At 51.6% G+C, this 16,211-nt stretch overlaps 1 protein-coding gene across 1 annotated transcript in view; it reads left to right on the top strand.

Annotated features, from left to right (window-relative positions):
* The first annotated feature begins 3,699 nt into the window (after positions 1 to 3,699).
* Positions 3,700 to 16,211, top strand: part of LOC100677635 (cholesterol 24-hydroxylase) — a 35,738-nt gene continuing 23,226 nt past the window's right edge. The window contains exons 1-3 of the mRNA XM_003408864.4: positions 3,700 to 3,818; positions 10,619 to 10,699; positions 11,247 to 11,328. Coding sequence (XP_003408912.1) covers positions 3,700 to 3,818; positions 10,619 to 10,699; positions 11,247 to 11,328 — 282 coding nt within the window. The remainder of the gene's footprint in view (positions 3,819 to 10,618; positions 10,700 to 11,246; positions 11,329 to 16,211) is intronic.

The following is a 16,211-nucleotide window of genomic DNA, read 5'->3' as shown; positions in this document are numbered from 1 at the left end:
TGGCTCAGAGCCAGGCCATCCAGGGGAGTCGAGTCCAGCTGGGTTCAGCCTCTGGGGTGGGAGTGGGGGTAGATGAGTCACTGGACAGTGAGGACAGATATGACAGGCAGTGTCAGGGAGTTGTGGGAGGAGACTGACAGGAAAGGCGCCCTGACCCAGCCTGAGGGGCTTCCTGGAGGAGGCGGTGCTTGTGCCAAGTTCTGAGAGCGAAGCTGGCACTGGGGCAGTGTGCAGGCAGAGGGAACAGTGCATGCAAAAGCCTCTGCCCCCCAGCTGTCCATTGGAGCTGAGTGTAGGGCTGCAGAAGAGAGCTTTAGGCCTGGTCACCCTCTCGGGCTCCTCATACCTCCGTGCTTCGTGGGGCAGGCGAGGGCCTGGGCCCTCAGCGTGTCTGGCCTTATTGAGCCCTGCTGATGGTCTGGCTGATGGAGGCCTGTCTGCCGGGCACTGCTGTAAGCACTTCACAGCATGTGTCACCTAGAGGAATCCTCCCCTTTTACAGGGGGTGAAAATGATGTGCACTGAGGTTAAATGTCTTAGTAGGGGGCACCCAGCCAAGGAGGGGAGAAGCCAAATTTGAACATAAGCAAGCAGCCTGTGTGCTAACTACTGCCCTCCCCAGCTTAAGTACTACGGGGCTGGCAGAAGGATGCACCTTGGCCCGGGGGGGGCGCCAGGGCCCTGTCTGGTGTGGGCTACCCTTCTGGCTGGGGTGCAGCTGATGGAGACCCCTGTAGGCCTCTCCTGACCTGCGGGCGGCTGCACTGCCCACCACCTGCTCCTCTCTGGCCCTCTGCTGCACAGGGGTGGTTGAGGTGGAATCTGGAGGTCCTGCCCACCAGCTTCCCAGGACACAAGGAAATTCTGGGCAGTGTCGGCAGCTGGGAAGGCCCTTGGTGATCATCTCTCAAGCTCCTAGCTGTGCAGATGAGGAAACCAGCCCAGGGCAGCTGAGTATCTGGGCCTGTCCCAGACAGGGCTGAGCTGAGATTGGAACCCAAGGAAGGTGCGGGTGGCCCAGATGCCCTCAAGCCCCGGCAGCCCCATGGCCCTGCCTGCCCCACCCTCAGCAGCTGTGTTGTCCACCTGCATGACCAGAGGTGTGGCTCAGTCCCTTTGGGCCCAAAGTCGGGAAGATGGGCTGCAATAGCCTCTGCCTCCTCTTCCAGGGGCTCCTCCATGATCTCCCCATTTCAGGGACTGGAGACCATGATCCATGAGGGGAGGGGCTGGGGGGCAGAAGTAGGTGGGGACACCTCGCACTGCACCTCGGTACACCCACCCCCAAGTGAAGGAGTAGACAACCCGCAGCTGGGCCCTAGGTGTGACTGTGTTAGGGGACAGCTGGTGGGCAGCCACAGTGAGGAGCCTTCAAGGGGCAGGGGTCAGGTGGACAGAGAGGGCTCTGGATTAGGACCCAGGCCCTCACTCCTCTGGGCAGTGTGTCGCCCACCTCACTCCCACCCCCATCACCTCTCAGGCTGATCCCAGGGGAGCTGGGAGGCTCAGAGGAGGGGATGACGAGAAGTGGTTGTGAGGTGTCGTCGACTCACCCAAGTGGGGAACAGGAGCTGCTCAAGGGACAGGAATACTAGGGTGAGGCCTGGTCCTACTGAGCTGGAGGTTACTCGGTTGACCCGTAGACCAGAGGACAAGAACCTGCTCCTCGCCTGAGCTCTAATTGGATGGGCTCAGGCACACAAGGGCCCCAGACTGGGCCCAGAGCTGTTGGAGGAACCACTGTTCAGAAACAAGACAACAGGAAGTCCTGGTACGCTGTGTGATACAGTCTGTAAACCAGGGAGCCCTTCCATAAACTGCAGATGCTTGGTGGTGTCACGTCACTTAATTTTTCCAGATAACCACAGCAGCTCACCTGCCAGCATGCAGGAAGTCCACACTCTCCCCATTAGGGCCCATCCTCCGTACAAATTACCCCCAACTCCGGAGTTTTCACAGCCCACGGGGGGAAGCCGTTTGACCTCGCCCCCAACCGGGCCCACCCAAGGTCCTCTGTGGGCGCCGGCGTCTCCTTCTTACCACCACACGGGGGCGCTGTGGCCATCTGTCACCTGCCAGCCTGATGATGTAGAGGTTGGTCTAGGTCCCCGTGCCGGGTCCCACCTGCCCTGGCTGCGTTGGTCCCCGAGGGCAGGAACTACCCGCTTTGTGCTGGGCCCAGCTCTTAAAGTTTGGCCTTCTCCAGCATCCCACAGCCCACACACCCACCCCTAACAGCCATTTCCCTGGTAGGAACTGGGCTATTTTTCCTGGTTGTACTTGGAGGGGAGGGGGGGATACACAGGTTTCCGAACCCCAAACTTATCGCAGATTGACCCAAGCGTGGGTTAGAAGCTTGGCCCCTTCTCAGAAACCCAAAACCAAACCAAACCCATTGCCGTCGAGTAAATTCCGACTCATAGCGACCCTATAGGACAGAGTAGAACTGCCCCATGGAGTTTCTAAGGAGTGCCTGGTGGATTCGAACTGCCAACCTTTTGGTTAGCAGCTGTAGCACTTAACCACTATGCACCAGGGTCTCAGAAACTCAGCAACATGGAAACTCTGGACGCCCCGCCCCGAGGCTCTTTACCTGGACTGGGTGTGGGCACACCTGGAGTCTGACCTGCCCCTCCCACTCCACCGCTTTCACCTGGGTGGCCCCTGGGGCTAGGATTTGGGAAATAAAAAGCCCAGAAGTGGTCTTTTATTAGCCATCACTGGGTGGGTAGTAGAAGGTTATAACACAGAGCGAAGTTCTGGTTTTTATTTCAAAAATACCCTTGGGCCGCCCCAGGCATCTCTCTGGCTTTCCCTTGAGGGCAGCCCTCCTTACCGGCCTTTCACCCACTGCACCTCCAGCTCCTTAGGATGGGGGTCACCGCCTCGGGTCCGGCCGTGCGCTCTTCGTCGCTGACACAGACCCAGCACGGGGCCTCGTCACCCACCCCGGGGCCCCGCCGGGTACCGTGGGCCCTGGGCTGTCAGTAGGGACAGGCCAGGCCAGGGAGGCGCCAGAGGTGCGACATCTGGGGAGGCTGGCATTAGGGACCCGGGGTTCCGTGGAAAGGTCGGGGAACAGTCGGCGTGGTGCGGGAATTTGGGGCCTGGGATGGGGTTCCCCAGGAGACCACAGGGAGAGAGGAAGGGGCCTAGGACCCCGCGCGGAGCAGCGCCTTTATTCCGAGGCTCCAGCGGGGGCGGAGCCAGCCAGTTGGACTTTGCGCAGCCGACGGGGCAGCGAGCGCCGCGGAATCCGGGCTGAGGCCGGGTTGCCGGGGCAACGTGTTCTGGGCGGAGCCGCTATAGGGGCGGAGCCTCAGGACGGGGCGGGGCCTAAGGGAGGGGGCGGGGCAGAGCCTGGGGCCTGAGCCAGACTGGGAGTTGTGATTGGCGGAGACCACAGTTCTGGGCGGGCTCACAAGTCCTGGGCGGGGCCAGGCTGTGTTGAGGGGGCGGAGTTGTGAGGGATGAGGCGGGGAGTGGGCGGGACCTCCGCGCCGGAGCCGGAGGCGGAGACGTGGTTGGCGGGGCCGGCGCTCCTGGGCGGGGCCGGGCCGGCGGGGGCGGAGCGAGCGGCGGGGGCGGTGCTGGGTCGCGCGGGGCCCGGGGCCGAGGCGGCGCTGACAGCTGAGGCGGCTCGCGGCCTCCCGCGCCCCCGGTGCCCGGCCTCGACCCGGCCCGGCCCGGCCCGCAGCCATGAGCCCCGGGCTGCTGCTGCTCGCCAGCGCCGTCCTGCTCGCCTTCGGCCTCTGCTGCACCTTCGTGCACCGCGCTCGCAGCCGCTACGAGCACATCCCCGGGCCGCCGCGGCCCAGGTGAGCGGGGGCGGGGCGGGGCGCGGAGGGACCTGGAATCGGCCGAGGACGGTGCCAGCCGGCGGGGTCGGGACCCCCTCGCGTGCGCGGGGCCGCTGGCTGGAGACGGCGCCGGGAGAGGGGCGCCCACTATTCTTAGTAACACATTACAGCGGCAGCTGCTCGGAGCCAGGGCGCTCGGCAGGGCCCGACGGGCGAGATGGCAGCGACAGCCCTTCAGGTAGGCGCTATTGTTACCCCATTGCGCAGACGAGGAGACTGAGGCGCGCAGAGGCGAAGTAGCTGCCCAGGGTCATACAGTTGGTAAGCCTCGATTTAAATCCAGGTCGGCCTGGCTCCGGAGCGGGCGTTCTGGACCTTGGATTTGCCCAGAGTCCCTCAGCCAGGACTGGGGCACGCTGTGCGTTGGCCACATTCTGAGTTGAATGCGTCTCTGTCCTTGCATATCCAATTTGTCTTCTCTTTGGCACTTACATCCCATTCTTGCCCCTCCCCACGACCTACCTGCCCCAGCCAGGATTACCTTTCTGAAGCTAATCCCCCCTCCATCACTTTAGAACTAAATCCACTTCTAAACTGAATCCACTCCATGGCCAGCAAGGCTCCTGCCAAGCCTTGGGACCCCCCTCTGCGCCGTCTCTTCCCTCTCACTTACCCACTGCTACCCCCAGTCTTCCTGTCCCACCCCAGCCCCCCACTGATCTCCTCCCCAGGGCCTTGCCTTTGCCTCTGCCGGGAACCCCCCGGTCTCAAGCCTGGGCATGAAGGGCTTGTTCTTCTGCCCATCTGAAGCAGGCCTTCCCCTGTCCACTGTGCAAAACCCACCCAGCCCCAAACCCCTTGTGGCACCATGCTGTTGGTCACCTGTTGACTGTTCACCTGTTGACTGTCTGTCTCCCCCTTAGAATGTGAGCCCCGGGAGGGCAGGGACGCTGCATGTTCTCCTGTGTATTCCCTGGTGCGTGGCACATTGTAGATGTTCAATAAATATTTGCTGAATGGATAAATAAACGATGGCATTAGATACACTTTTTAAGACTTCAGGACATGAAAGTTCTGGAAGGCTCCCACCTCCAGTACAAGCCAGATGCACTGACCTCAGAAGCCTGAATCTCCTTTTGGTGAATTCAGGAAAGAGCTTTGTGGCTGGTGACAGGGGAGCCAGCTGTTCTCCCCACTGCTTCCTGGCCTCCTGCTGCCTCTCCCCCTAGGGGTCTTCTGGGCTCTTTCTCCTTGCCTAACAGCTCTGCCTTCCCATCTGCCTAGATATTCTTCCCCCAGCCTAGGTAATGCTAGTTAACTTTCAGGGAGGCCCTTTCTGTGCCCACCCCTAAGTATACTATGCTCGTTTTATAAGCCCTTAAGTTACTGGGAAGGAGCCCTGGTAGTGCAATGGTTAAGCACTCAGCTGCTAACTGAATGGTCAGTGGTTCAAACCCACTGACCGCTCCACTGGAGAAAGATGTGGCAGCCTGCTTCCGTAAAGATTTACAGCCTTGGAAGCCCTGTGGGGCGGCTCTACTCTGTCCTATAGGGTCGCCGTGAGTTGGAATCGGCTCCACAGCGAGGGGTTGAGACACAATGTAAGTCTGCTTCACAGCTTAGTGGCGCTTGGGTAATTATTCTTGCAACCTCTTGTTAAGTGTCTGCCTCTCCCACCGGGCCCCTGTCTGTCTCATTCACGGCTATGTCCCGGCATCTGGCCCAGTGGCTAGCACACACGTATCACCAGCACCAGTTGACAGCAGTTGGTTCCGACTCAATATTCCGTGAATCCGGATTCAAAGTTGAATGGTGGAATTCGTCTCCAAATTCTGTTAGGTACATGGTGCCGCTTCAACTTTTCAAAACAGCCCTCAACAACTTGGAATTGAATGAGTTTTGCCGTTGTTCTAATAAGGCTCGTCGTTTCTTGGGCTCCTCAGAAAACCCAGGTGCTCCAAGCACTCTAGACCCGCTCGAGTCTGTGTCTTGAGGGTCAGAGCTTAAATCAAATCCCTCCCTCACATCTTTTTTTTTAACCGAGGTATAACTCACAAACCATAAAATTCACCCTTTTAAAAAAGTGAATCATCGTGTGGTTTTTAGTGTATTCACATCACCCCTATCTAATGCCAGAAAATTTTCCTCACCCCAGAAAGAAGCCCTGTGCCCGTTAGCAGTCACTCCCATTGCCCCTACCCCCAGCCCCTGGCAACCACTAACCTGCTTTCTGCCTCCGTGAGCCTGCCCGTTCTGGACATTTCATATAAATGGGCTTGTATAATATGTGGTTGTTCGTGTCTGGTTTCTTTCATTTAACGTACTGTTTTCAAGGTCCATCCATGTTGTAGCATGTGTCAGTCCTTCCCTGTTATGGCTGAATTCTTCCCGAATCTTACACCACGGAGTCAACATGTGACCTACAGGTGTGGTGGTGGGGGTGGGGGGAGAGATGGCCAAATATAATCGCCTGGATTCTTTAAGGAGGTGAACTGAACCATCTAAATGTAAACAGATTTTGGATTGAACAATCGGCTTGTGGTCAAATATCCAGTTGCACTAAATGGAAGTTCTGGAACCATTTCCAGCACAAAATGCTTTGGCATTAAAAGCCTGAATCCCCAAACCGTGATTGGCAACACCACGGTTAACAAGAGATCAGTGTGTCGAGTCTCCTGTAGTGGCATTTTGTCCCTTGGTTCTTCAGGGGCTTTGTCAGTGTTTGGCTCCCTCTGATGCAGCTGCTGTTCCCTGCCCCCCACTCTTCATTCTCCTTAGTCTACAGGAGTCCTTAGGAGGCCCTGTCCTCCAGGAAGCCCTCCCTGAGTTCCCCTCCTCTATGCTTCCACAGAACCTGGGCAGCAGTCCAGTATGTCCAGTATGACATACTACTGCACTGATCTGTGTAACAGCTGAAAACCAAGACCCCCGCACTCAGGCCCCACACAAACACTGCTAGCTTCTTGACATCTCTAAGACTGCTCTGAACATCCTCATCAGCCCCTGCACTCCTGGTGGCCTGGGGTGCATGTAAACTTGACCATGAAAGGTATCTCTCTCCGAGTTTTTACTTATTTGGGAAAAAACTGCTCAGGTTTGGCTCCTGTGTGGTGCTGGTTCTCTCCTCCCACTCCAGCTTGACGATGCCCAGAGGTTAGGGCTGCTCAACAGGAGCCTGGGGGTCCTGGCCATGGGGCAGCCCCACTGCTGGCTCTGTCCAGTGGAGCATTCATTGGGGTTTAGGTGCCCAGGTGAGCACTCACCACACCCCAGCATAAGGCACAAGCAGGGCCCCTCATCCTCACCCCTAGTGGGCAGCCCACCCCTCAGCCTAGGCTCCCTCCATCCTTCCGGGTAGCCTCATGGTGGGCTCTCCAGATGACCTCTGCCCCCGTTACTGCCCACAGGAGACCCTGGATTCCCACTGTGCTAAATCCAGTGTCCCAAGAAACTGAAGGTTCTGGAGGAGGTGGGATGTTGGCCCTCCCCTCTCTCCCTGGGCTGCTCTGCCATATCCAGTCTCCCATGGGGCATGCCAGGTGGGCTTCTGCCTGCCCAGGATGCCAGACCCAAGCCCCAGTGCTCTACTACCCCCTGGCCTTACCTGCTTATTTCTATCACCTGTCTTCTCCGCTCCCCTCCCCCCCCCCCCCGCCAGCGCCCCTGCAGGGGCCAGAAGGAGCCAAGTTTAGTTTCCTTTCTTGTCTGGTAGCGGGACTTCTCTTCCCATGTGGCGGTGGACCCCAGCAGTTAGGGTGGAAGCTCTGGGGTCCAACAGGTGCGGGGGTGGGGGGGATGGTGGTGTCCAGACTCTGCCCCCACTCGGGTGACTCAACACTGAGAACCTGCCCCCAAAATGTGTGGCTTGGGGGCATGATGGTAAGGACACTAGGAATGTTCTGGAAACTCAGCCAGTGGTGTGTGATGTCCATGGCCTGCTTGCTGCAGTTGGCACTGTGTGCATTCAAGGTCATTCACCGGGAGCGCTTTGACGCTCCGGGGTGGCATCTTTCTTCCCTTTGCTCCCATCCCACCCCTCCCCCTCCATCCTCAGGCTCCGCTTTTATTCTTCCTCCTGCTTCCCCGAGCACGTGGAGCAGCCAGAGCCTCCCTCCACTAGCTCGGCTGCTGCTGCACTGCCCACCTACCCTCTCCCGGGCCCATGCACACTTCTGCCGGCCCTGTGGACGCAGGAAGGCCCCAAGGCCTTCCACCCTCTGCTCAGCCACACGCCTGGCAATTCCTCCTCCCTCCTGCGTCAGCAGCCTCGCTTCTCTTCTGGATCATTCCCATTTTATATAATATGCTGTAAGGATTCACAGCTTTAGAAAACCCTTCTCTTCACCCCCTTCTCTCCAGCTGTCGCCCCACGTCTCCTACCCTCTGACGGCCCAGCGCCCTGACAGACTTCCGGATCTGTGCGCCCAGTTCCTCCCCTTCCATTTTCTTGAGCCTACCACCATGGGGCTTTGACCCCGAACTTCCTACTGAACCTACTTTAGTCAAGGTCACCTGTGACCACCTCTTATTCCTGGCCCTCCACAGCCTGACACAGCCAGCCCCTCCTCCTGGCCCTGCTTTCTTCACTGGCTACCTGGACTGCACCGTCCCCTGGCTACCTCTCCTCAGCCTCCTGGGCTGCCTGACCCTGAATACAGGGGCGCCAGGCTTCTCTGCTTCTCCTCTTCTCTGTTTACAGTCACCCCATTGTGTTCTCAGGTCCTCAAATTTGCATCTTTAGCCTGGAAGCCTTCCCTGAACTCAAGACTTCAGTATCTAAGGCCTGCTGGACAGTTCCCTCAGATGCTGAAAAGCCATGCAAATTTAGCAGCTCCTCATTTAATCCCCTGTCTAAGGCGGGTTCCCCAGAAGCTGACCTGAGACCAGAGTGGAAGTGGAAGTTGTTTATTGGGCGTGATCCCAGGTGCAGAGGGATGAGATAGAGAGGGAAGGTAAGAAAGACAGTTAAGCAAGTTATCTCTGGCAACTGAAGTGCAATGCCCTGGGCAACTCCCAGAGACAGTGTAGAACGCACCCCAGAGCTGTCCCCACCAAGGGCGAGGGAGATGAGGTCACTGAGGGCTGCTCTGGGAGGTATATGTCTCCTGGAACTTTTGGTCTGCCTCTCCATGGGCAGAGCCAGAGAGAACCTGGGGCAGAGTTGCAGGTGCTGGCCCACCTGCATGGCCAGGTGAAGGGGTGGGCCCAGCAGTGTCTGCTGCTCCTGGCTAGGTCCTCCTCACTTCTCCTCATCTTAAGGAAGGGCAGCTCCATTCATCTTTCCAGCTGCCCAGGCCAGAAGCCTCGGGGTTGCTGTGACGTCTCTCAGCCCCCATCCAAACCATCAGTAAGTCCTGTTGGCCCTGCATCTACCCAGCCCCCCACTTTACTCTCAGTCAGAACTATCCATTTAAAACCCAAGTCGGATCCTACCCCTGGTCTGCTCAGAACCCTTCAGCAGTCCCCACCTCAGCGAGCTCCAAGCCAAAGTCTTTACAGCAGCTACAGGCACTATGGGATCTGCCCCACCTTTGATGACCCCATCTGTTGCCACTTTCCCCTCAAGCACCCTGCAGCCACCCTGGCCCTCTTGCTGTTCCTGGAATGTACTGAGCACACTCCTACCTCAGGACCTTGGCACCTGCTGTTCCCTGGGCCCAGAAAGCTCTTCCCCCAAATACCTGCATGATCCAATCGCTCACTCCTCGCGGGCGTCAGTTCTCATGTTGTTTTCTCAGAGGGGCATTCCCCGACCTGCCTGTGTAGAATGGCCATCCCACACTCATCCCACCCCTCTCTATCCCTGTCCTCTCTTCTGTTTTTCTCTCTCACTACCTGACACTGCATTTGCTTACTTATTTGTTTGTAGTTCTCCGTCTCCCCACAGGAGAATGTGTGTTCCATGACCCAGACAGCTTGAATTGTGGTCTTGTTGTTGTCCATTCTGGTGAGCAGGGAGCTGGGCGGGAATGAAGTCATGCAGGAGACGGGAAGCCAGTGCACTCTGAAATATGCTTCAGGTGGCCCCGGACACTTGTTCACAACCACCCAGTACTCACACTGCAGACCTCACAGCACCACACCATGCCCTGGTGAGAGGGACTAGGTGCCCACCTGGTGCCACCTGTGTACCTGTGAGCAAGTGACTTCACCGCTCAGCTTTGGCAGCCCTACCTATAACAGGTGGTTAATCACAGATGTACCTCCAGGTGATGTGGGGAGGGTTAGGTGAGGGGAGGCTGACCGTGGTGGCTGTCACATAGTAGGTATTCACTGAACTCTTCAAGGTCATTACCACCCAATGTTTATGGAGCCCTTTCCACTTGCCAAAGGACCCTGGGTTGTACGGATGGTTTGCGCTCAGCTACTAACCTAAAGGTTGATGATTTGAACTCACTGAGCAGCGCTGTGGGAGAAAGGCCTGGTGATCTGCTTCTGTGAGGTTCACAGCCATTGAAAACCCTGTGGACCACAGTTCTACTCTGAAACACATGGGGCATGGAGGCACCATTAGTCAGAACTGATGCGCTTGTTTTTTTTTGGTTTCCTGAGCCAGCCCCTGGCATCTGCACGGGGGAGATGAAAGGAACAAAAGGGTCTCCTCCCCAGGGAAGCCTTTGGAGCCCATCATACTTGGGTTTGAGCCCTGACTCCTTTTCTTACAGCTTGTGACCCGGAGCCAATGCCACTTCCTCCCCATGCCTCAACTTGCCCACCTGTGAAGTGGACCTAATAGTGCCGACCTCGCAGGGCTGTGGGGAAGGAGACATTCGGTTACAGTGCCTTCTGGTGGTCCTAATGTTTCCCATGTTTTCTAGTTTCCTTCTAGGACACCTCCCATACTTTTGGAAAAAGGACGAGGTTTGTGGCCGCACGCTCCAAGATGTGTTTTTGGATTGGTGGGTTCTAACTTGTCGTTTGTTGCCGGTATGCCAGGTCCCCTTCATGCAGTACCCTACCCCTGACCACCCAGGCGGTTCCCAGCACCAGCAGTTCCTGCCCTGAGAGCTGGTTCTGAAGGCAAGCTCTGCCTTTCACCAGCCAAGTGAGCTTACGCCAGTCATCAGAAGCTCTCGGGGCCTCAGTTTCCTCATCTGTAAACTGGGCAGGGTGTGTGTGGTGAGGTAACAATCACTGTTAGTTAGGGTAGTGTGTCACTCCTTTCAAGGCACTTTGGTAAATACGACGCTGTTTGACCTGGGGCAGCCAGAGGAGGGATGTAGCCACCCCATCTTGCAGATGTGGAGACTGAGGCCCAGTGGGGGATGTGATTCAGCAACAGGGTAGAGCCTGGTCCTTGTGCCTCTGAGCCCCGCACAGGCTCTTGGTGGCCCGAGTTAAGCCCCCTCCTGAGATGGGATGCCGCCTGTTCTCTGGCTGGGCCTGGGCTGGTGATGTTCACATCATGGGGTGTTGACAATCTCCATGGGTTACTTTGGTTTCCAGGACTAAGAAGTATGGACCTGTCGTGCGGGTCAACGTCTTCCATAAAACCTCAGTCATCGTCACGAGTCCCGAGTCTGTCAAGGTAAGAAGCACAGTGGTTTCTATGGGGGGTCCCACCCCTCCCCTGGGTGAGGGGAGTGAGGGGACGGCTCCAGGGGCTTTTGGGGGAATGCTCTCCATCCAGCTTCCCAAGAATCCGAGAGGGAATGGGATCTTTGTCTTCAGCCACTTGCCACTGGGGGCATCTGCAAGTAGAGCTGTGTGATGTGGGGGGTGCGTGGGGGCTTCGGTGTCAGACCCCACCGGTGGGGATTCTTGTCCCACTACTAATGGTGTTCACATTTAGTTTACCTCTCTGAGCCTCAGTTCCCTCCCCTGTGAGATGGGAATTACAATCCCTACCTCCCAAGACTATGATGAGACTCAAAATTGGTAGACTTATTTAACAAAGTGTCCAAAGACACTTAAATAGTGCTTACTATGGACTATGCATTGTTCTCTGTACTTTACAGTTATCAGCGTATTGACTTTTCCTAGGGGTAGAGACTCTTATTAGTTCCCATTTTAAGGATGAGAAAGCTAAGGCACAAAGAGGCAAATGGGATTTGAACCCAGGCAGCTTGTCTCCAGGGGCTATGCTCTTACCCACTACACTACACTGCCTCTCAGGAGTTAGGTGGCATTAATTGGTATAAAGTATGCAGGATGGCATCTACCACACAGGTACTGAGCGTGGCTGTCAGATCATTTGGAATTGGCAGAACTGTCTGGTTTGGGGCTGAAATTTGCCACCAGCTGACTGTGGGACTTGGATACCTTACTTCACCACTCTGAGCCTCAGTTTCTTCATCTGTAAAATAGGGGTGATGCTTCTCTTTACGGGCGGTTCTAAGAATGAAATCAAAATAAGGTATGTGAGCCATCTAGCCCAGTGGCGGGCACACAGCAATAGCCCAGTAAATGATGGCGCTGTTAATTTCCCTGGGGGTACTCAGCGTTCTCTGCACGGAGGGTGGTTTTGATGGCACCAAGAGGGATAAAATACAATTTAGAGTCTAGATTAGGGGAGAAGTTGAACATCCGTGGTGTCTCTAACAGAGGGCAAAAAAATCGTTTTGAAACCAAGACTAATTTTACACATAAAGACAAAGATTTTTTAAAGCATGCCACCAAGGTGGGCAGAAGGACTTCCATGCTGCTTAGTGAAAACAGGAAGCATAAAGATACGTGTGAATATGGTGAGTTACACTGACTGGTATTCAAAGGTTACATCAACCTTGCATTCTCATCATGATGTATTCTCTTTTTTATGAGCTGCTGGATTCATTTTGCTAATATTTTGTTAAGGTTTTTTGTTCCTATATTTATTCTTTTCTTGTCTTTGTTTTTCTTTGTCTGGTTTTGTTATCAGGCTAATACTGGCCTCATAAGATGCGTTGGGAAGTGCTCCCTCCTCCTCTATTTTCTGGAAGCGTCTGTTTGGGATCTGTATTATTTCTTCCTTAAATGTTTGATAAAATTCACCAGTGAAGCCATCTGGACTAGCAGTTTTCTCTGAAGGAATTTTTTTGTTTTTTAATTAGGCATTCAATTTATTTGATTGATCGAAGGCCAATCAGATTTTTTTTTTTTTAGTTTTGGTAATTTGTGTCTTTCAGGGAATTTGTCCATTTCATCTAAATTGTTGAAATTATTAGCATAAAGTTGTTCATGATGTTTCTTTATTATCTTTTTAATGTCTGTAGAATCTATAATGATATCCCCTCTTTCATTCCTGAGAATAGTAATTTGAGTTTTCTTGATCGGGCTGGCAAGTTTATTGATTTTATTCATAATTTTAAAGGACTAGGTTTTCTTTTTTTTTCAATTTTTGCTATTGTTTTAAATTTTATTGATTTCTATTCTTTATTAATTCTTTCCTTCTATTCACTTTGGGCTTAGTTTGTTCTTCTTTTAATTTCCTAAGGTGAGAATTTAGGGTATTGATTTTACCCTTTTTTATTTTCTGATATAAACATTTAGAGCTACATAGATTCCCTCCAGTCACTTTTTCAGCTGCGTTCCACACAAATTTTGATATGTTGTGCTTTAATTTTCATTCAATTCAAAATATATTCCAATTTCTCTTGTGATCTCCTCTTTGAATCATGAATTATTTAAAAGGTATATTTTTCAGTTTCTAAATATTGTGGGATTTTCCATGTATCTATCTGTAAATGATTTCTAATTTAATTCTGTTAAGGTCAGAGAATACATTCTTTGTGATTTCAAACATTTTAAATTAATAGAGACTTGTTTTATGGCCCAGCATGTGGCCTATCTTGGTGAATATTTATAAGGACTTAAAAAAAGAACATGTGTTCTGCAGTTGCTGAATAGAGTGTCTTAGAAACGTAACTTAGGTCAAGTTGGTTGATAATGTTATTCAAGCCTTCTAAATCCTTACTGATTTCCTGTCTACTTGTTCCGTCAGCTGCTGAGAGAGGAATATTGAACTCTCCAACCGTAATTGTGAATTTGTCTATTTGGCCTCTCAGTTTTGTCAATTTTTGCTTCCAGCGTTTTGAAGCTCTGTGTATACACGTTTAGGATTGTTATGTCTTCATAATGAATTGTTGTCTTTATCTTTATCAAATACTCCTTTATATCCCTGGTAATATTCCTTGCTCTGAAGTATATTTTACCTAGTATTAACATAGCCACTCCAGCATTCTTATTCTCAGTATTTAGGATGGTATATCCTTTTACTTTTAACCTGTCTGTGTTTTTATATTTAAAGTGAGCTTCTTATAGATAGCGTGTGGTTGGGTATTGCTGTTTTACCCAGTCTGACAATCTCTGCCTTTTAACTGAGTGCTTAGATCATTTACATTTAATGTAATTATTGATATGGTTTGGTTTAAATTTATCATGCTGCTATTTGTTTTCTTATTGTTCCACCTGTTCCTTGTTCCCTTTTCTTTCTTTCTTGCCTTCTTTGGATTGAGTGTTTTTTGTTTGTTGTTTTCCATTTTATCTCCTTTAATGGTTTATTAGTGGTCTCTCTCAACTGTACCAGTCTATCTGCAATATTATTTCACTTTATGTATAATGTAAGATCTTTACAACACTATACTTCCCTTTCTGCCTTCCTGTTCCTTGTGCTATTTTTCCCATACATCTTACTTTTACTTCTGCTACCAACTCCCACAATACATTGTTATTATTTTTGCTTTAAATAGTCAATTACCTTTTACATGAATTAAAATAGATTAAAAATGGCTTTTATATTTACCCATATGTTTGCCATTTCTGGCATTTTTCATTGTATGTGTGTGTGTGATTCTTAGATTCCATCTGGTATCATTTTCATTCTCTGTGAAGAACTTCCTTTAATATTTCTTATAGTGCAGGTCCCCTGACACTGAATTCTCTCAGCTTTTGTTTGTCTGGAAAAGTCTTTACTGCACATTGATTTTTTTAAAAGTATTTTTATTTGGTATATAAGTTCAGGTTAATTTTTAGATTTTTCTTTCAACACTTTAAAGATACTACTTCTTCAGCTTCTGCCTTGCATGCTTCTGGTGAGAAGTCTACATTTATTGTTATCTTTGCTCTTCTATATACATTGAGTTGTTTCTCTCTATTTACTTTTAAGATTTTCTCTATCACTATTTTTCAGCCATTTGATTTAGATCTGCCTTAGCATTATTTTGTTTATGTTGAATCCGTTTGGGACTCTTTGAATTTATTGGACATGCAGGTTTATGTTCATATTTTTCTTTAATTCTTGAGCATATTTATAATATTTATAATAGGTATTTTAGAGTTCTTGTCTGTTAATTCCATCATCTCTGTTATTTCTCGGTCTGGTTATGGCTCAAATTTTCCTGCTTTTTGGCATATCTAGCGGTTTTTTTATTGGATACTGGACATTGTGAATTTTACATTGTTGAGTGATAGATGATTTTTGTTTTATTTCTTTAAGGAATATTGGACTTTATTGTGGTGGCTGTAAAATTACTTGCATATCAGACTGATACTTTCAAGTCTTGTTTTAAGGCTTTTTCAGGGCAAATCTAGAGTAGGCTTTACTCTAGAGCTAATTTAGCCCCATTGCTAAGGAGTGGTAATAGGGTCACTATGAGTCAGAATTGACTCAGTGGCAACAGGTTCATTTGTTTGGTTTTTTTTGGCTTACTAAGGAGTAAGTCTCTGGGTGGTGCAAATGGTTAAGCACCTAACTACTAACCGAAACGGTGATTTGAACATACCCAGAGGCACCTCAGAAGAAGGGCCTGGCAATCTGCTTCCAAAAGGTCACAGCCATGAAAACACTATGAAGAGTGGTTCTACTCTGTAACACAAGGGGTTGCCGTGAGTCAGAATTGACATGATGGCAACTGGTTTGTTTTGTTTGTACTAAGGAGTCACCTTTCTAGGGCCTCTACTGAAAGCCCTGTGTATGAGGTCTATCTACTCTGGCTGTTGGGAACTTGAACAATTCTTGGCCATGTATAAGCTTTGAGAATTGTTCAGCTGTAGTTACCAAGTAATTCTTCTTTTCCAGAAAGTTGTTTTTGCCCAGACTTATGGAGTTTCACCCTACAGGGACATGGATCCGTATTAATATAAAGACTTAAGAGAACCCCTATGCAGACTTCTGGAGCTCTGTCTCTGCATAGCTCCCTTCTCTCCGGTGCTCTGCTGCACGTATTCTAGCTCCTTTGGCCTCCCCGGACTCTGATCTGTATCTCATCAGCTCAGCATGGCTACTGAGCTGTACTTGGGGTTCTCCTATAGTGCCATGGTCCTAAAATTACCTTCAGGCAGAAAGCTGGGGTAATTGTAGGCTAACGTTTTTCCCCCAATCTCAGGATTGGCAGTCCTGCACTGCCTGTTGTCCAATGTCAAAAAAACAGACATTCTGTGTATCCTGTCCAGATTTCTGGTTGTTTATGGCAAGTTGGCAAGTCCCTAGCTGTT

This window comes from Loxodonta africana, chromosome 10 (assembly GCF_030014295.1).
Source record: "Loxodonta africana isolate mLoxAfr1 chromosome 10, mLoxAfr1.hap2, whole genome shotgun sequence".
In the NCBI taxonomy this organism is placed as follows: Eukaryota; Metazoa; Chordata; class Mammalia; order Proboscidea; family Elephantidae; genus Loxodonta; species Loxodonta africana.
The sequence above is the reverse complement of the archived record's forward strand: the minus strand, read 5'-3'. Positions and strand labels throughout refer to the sequence as shown.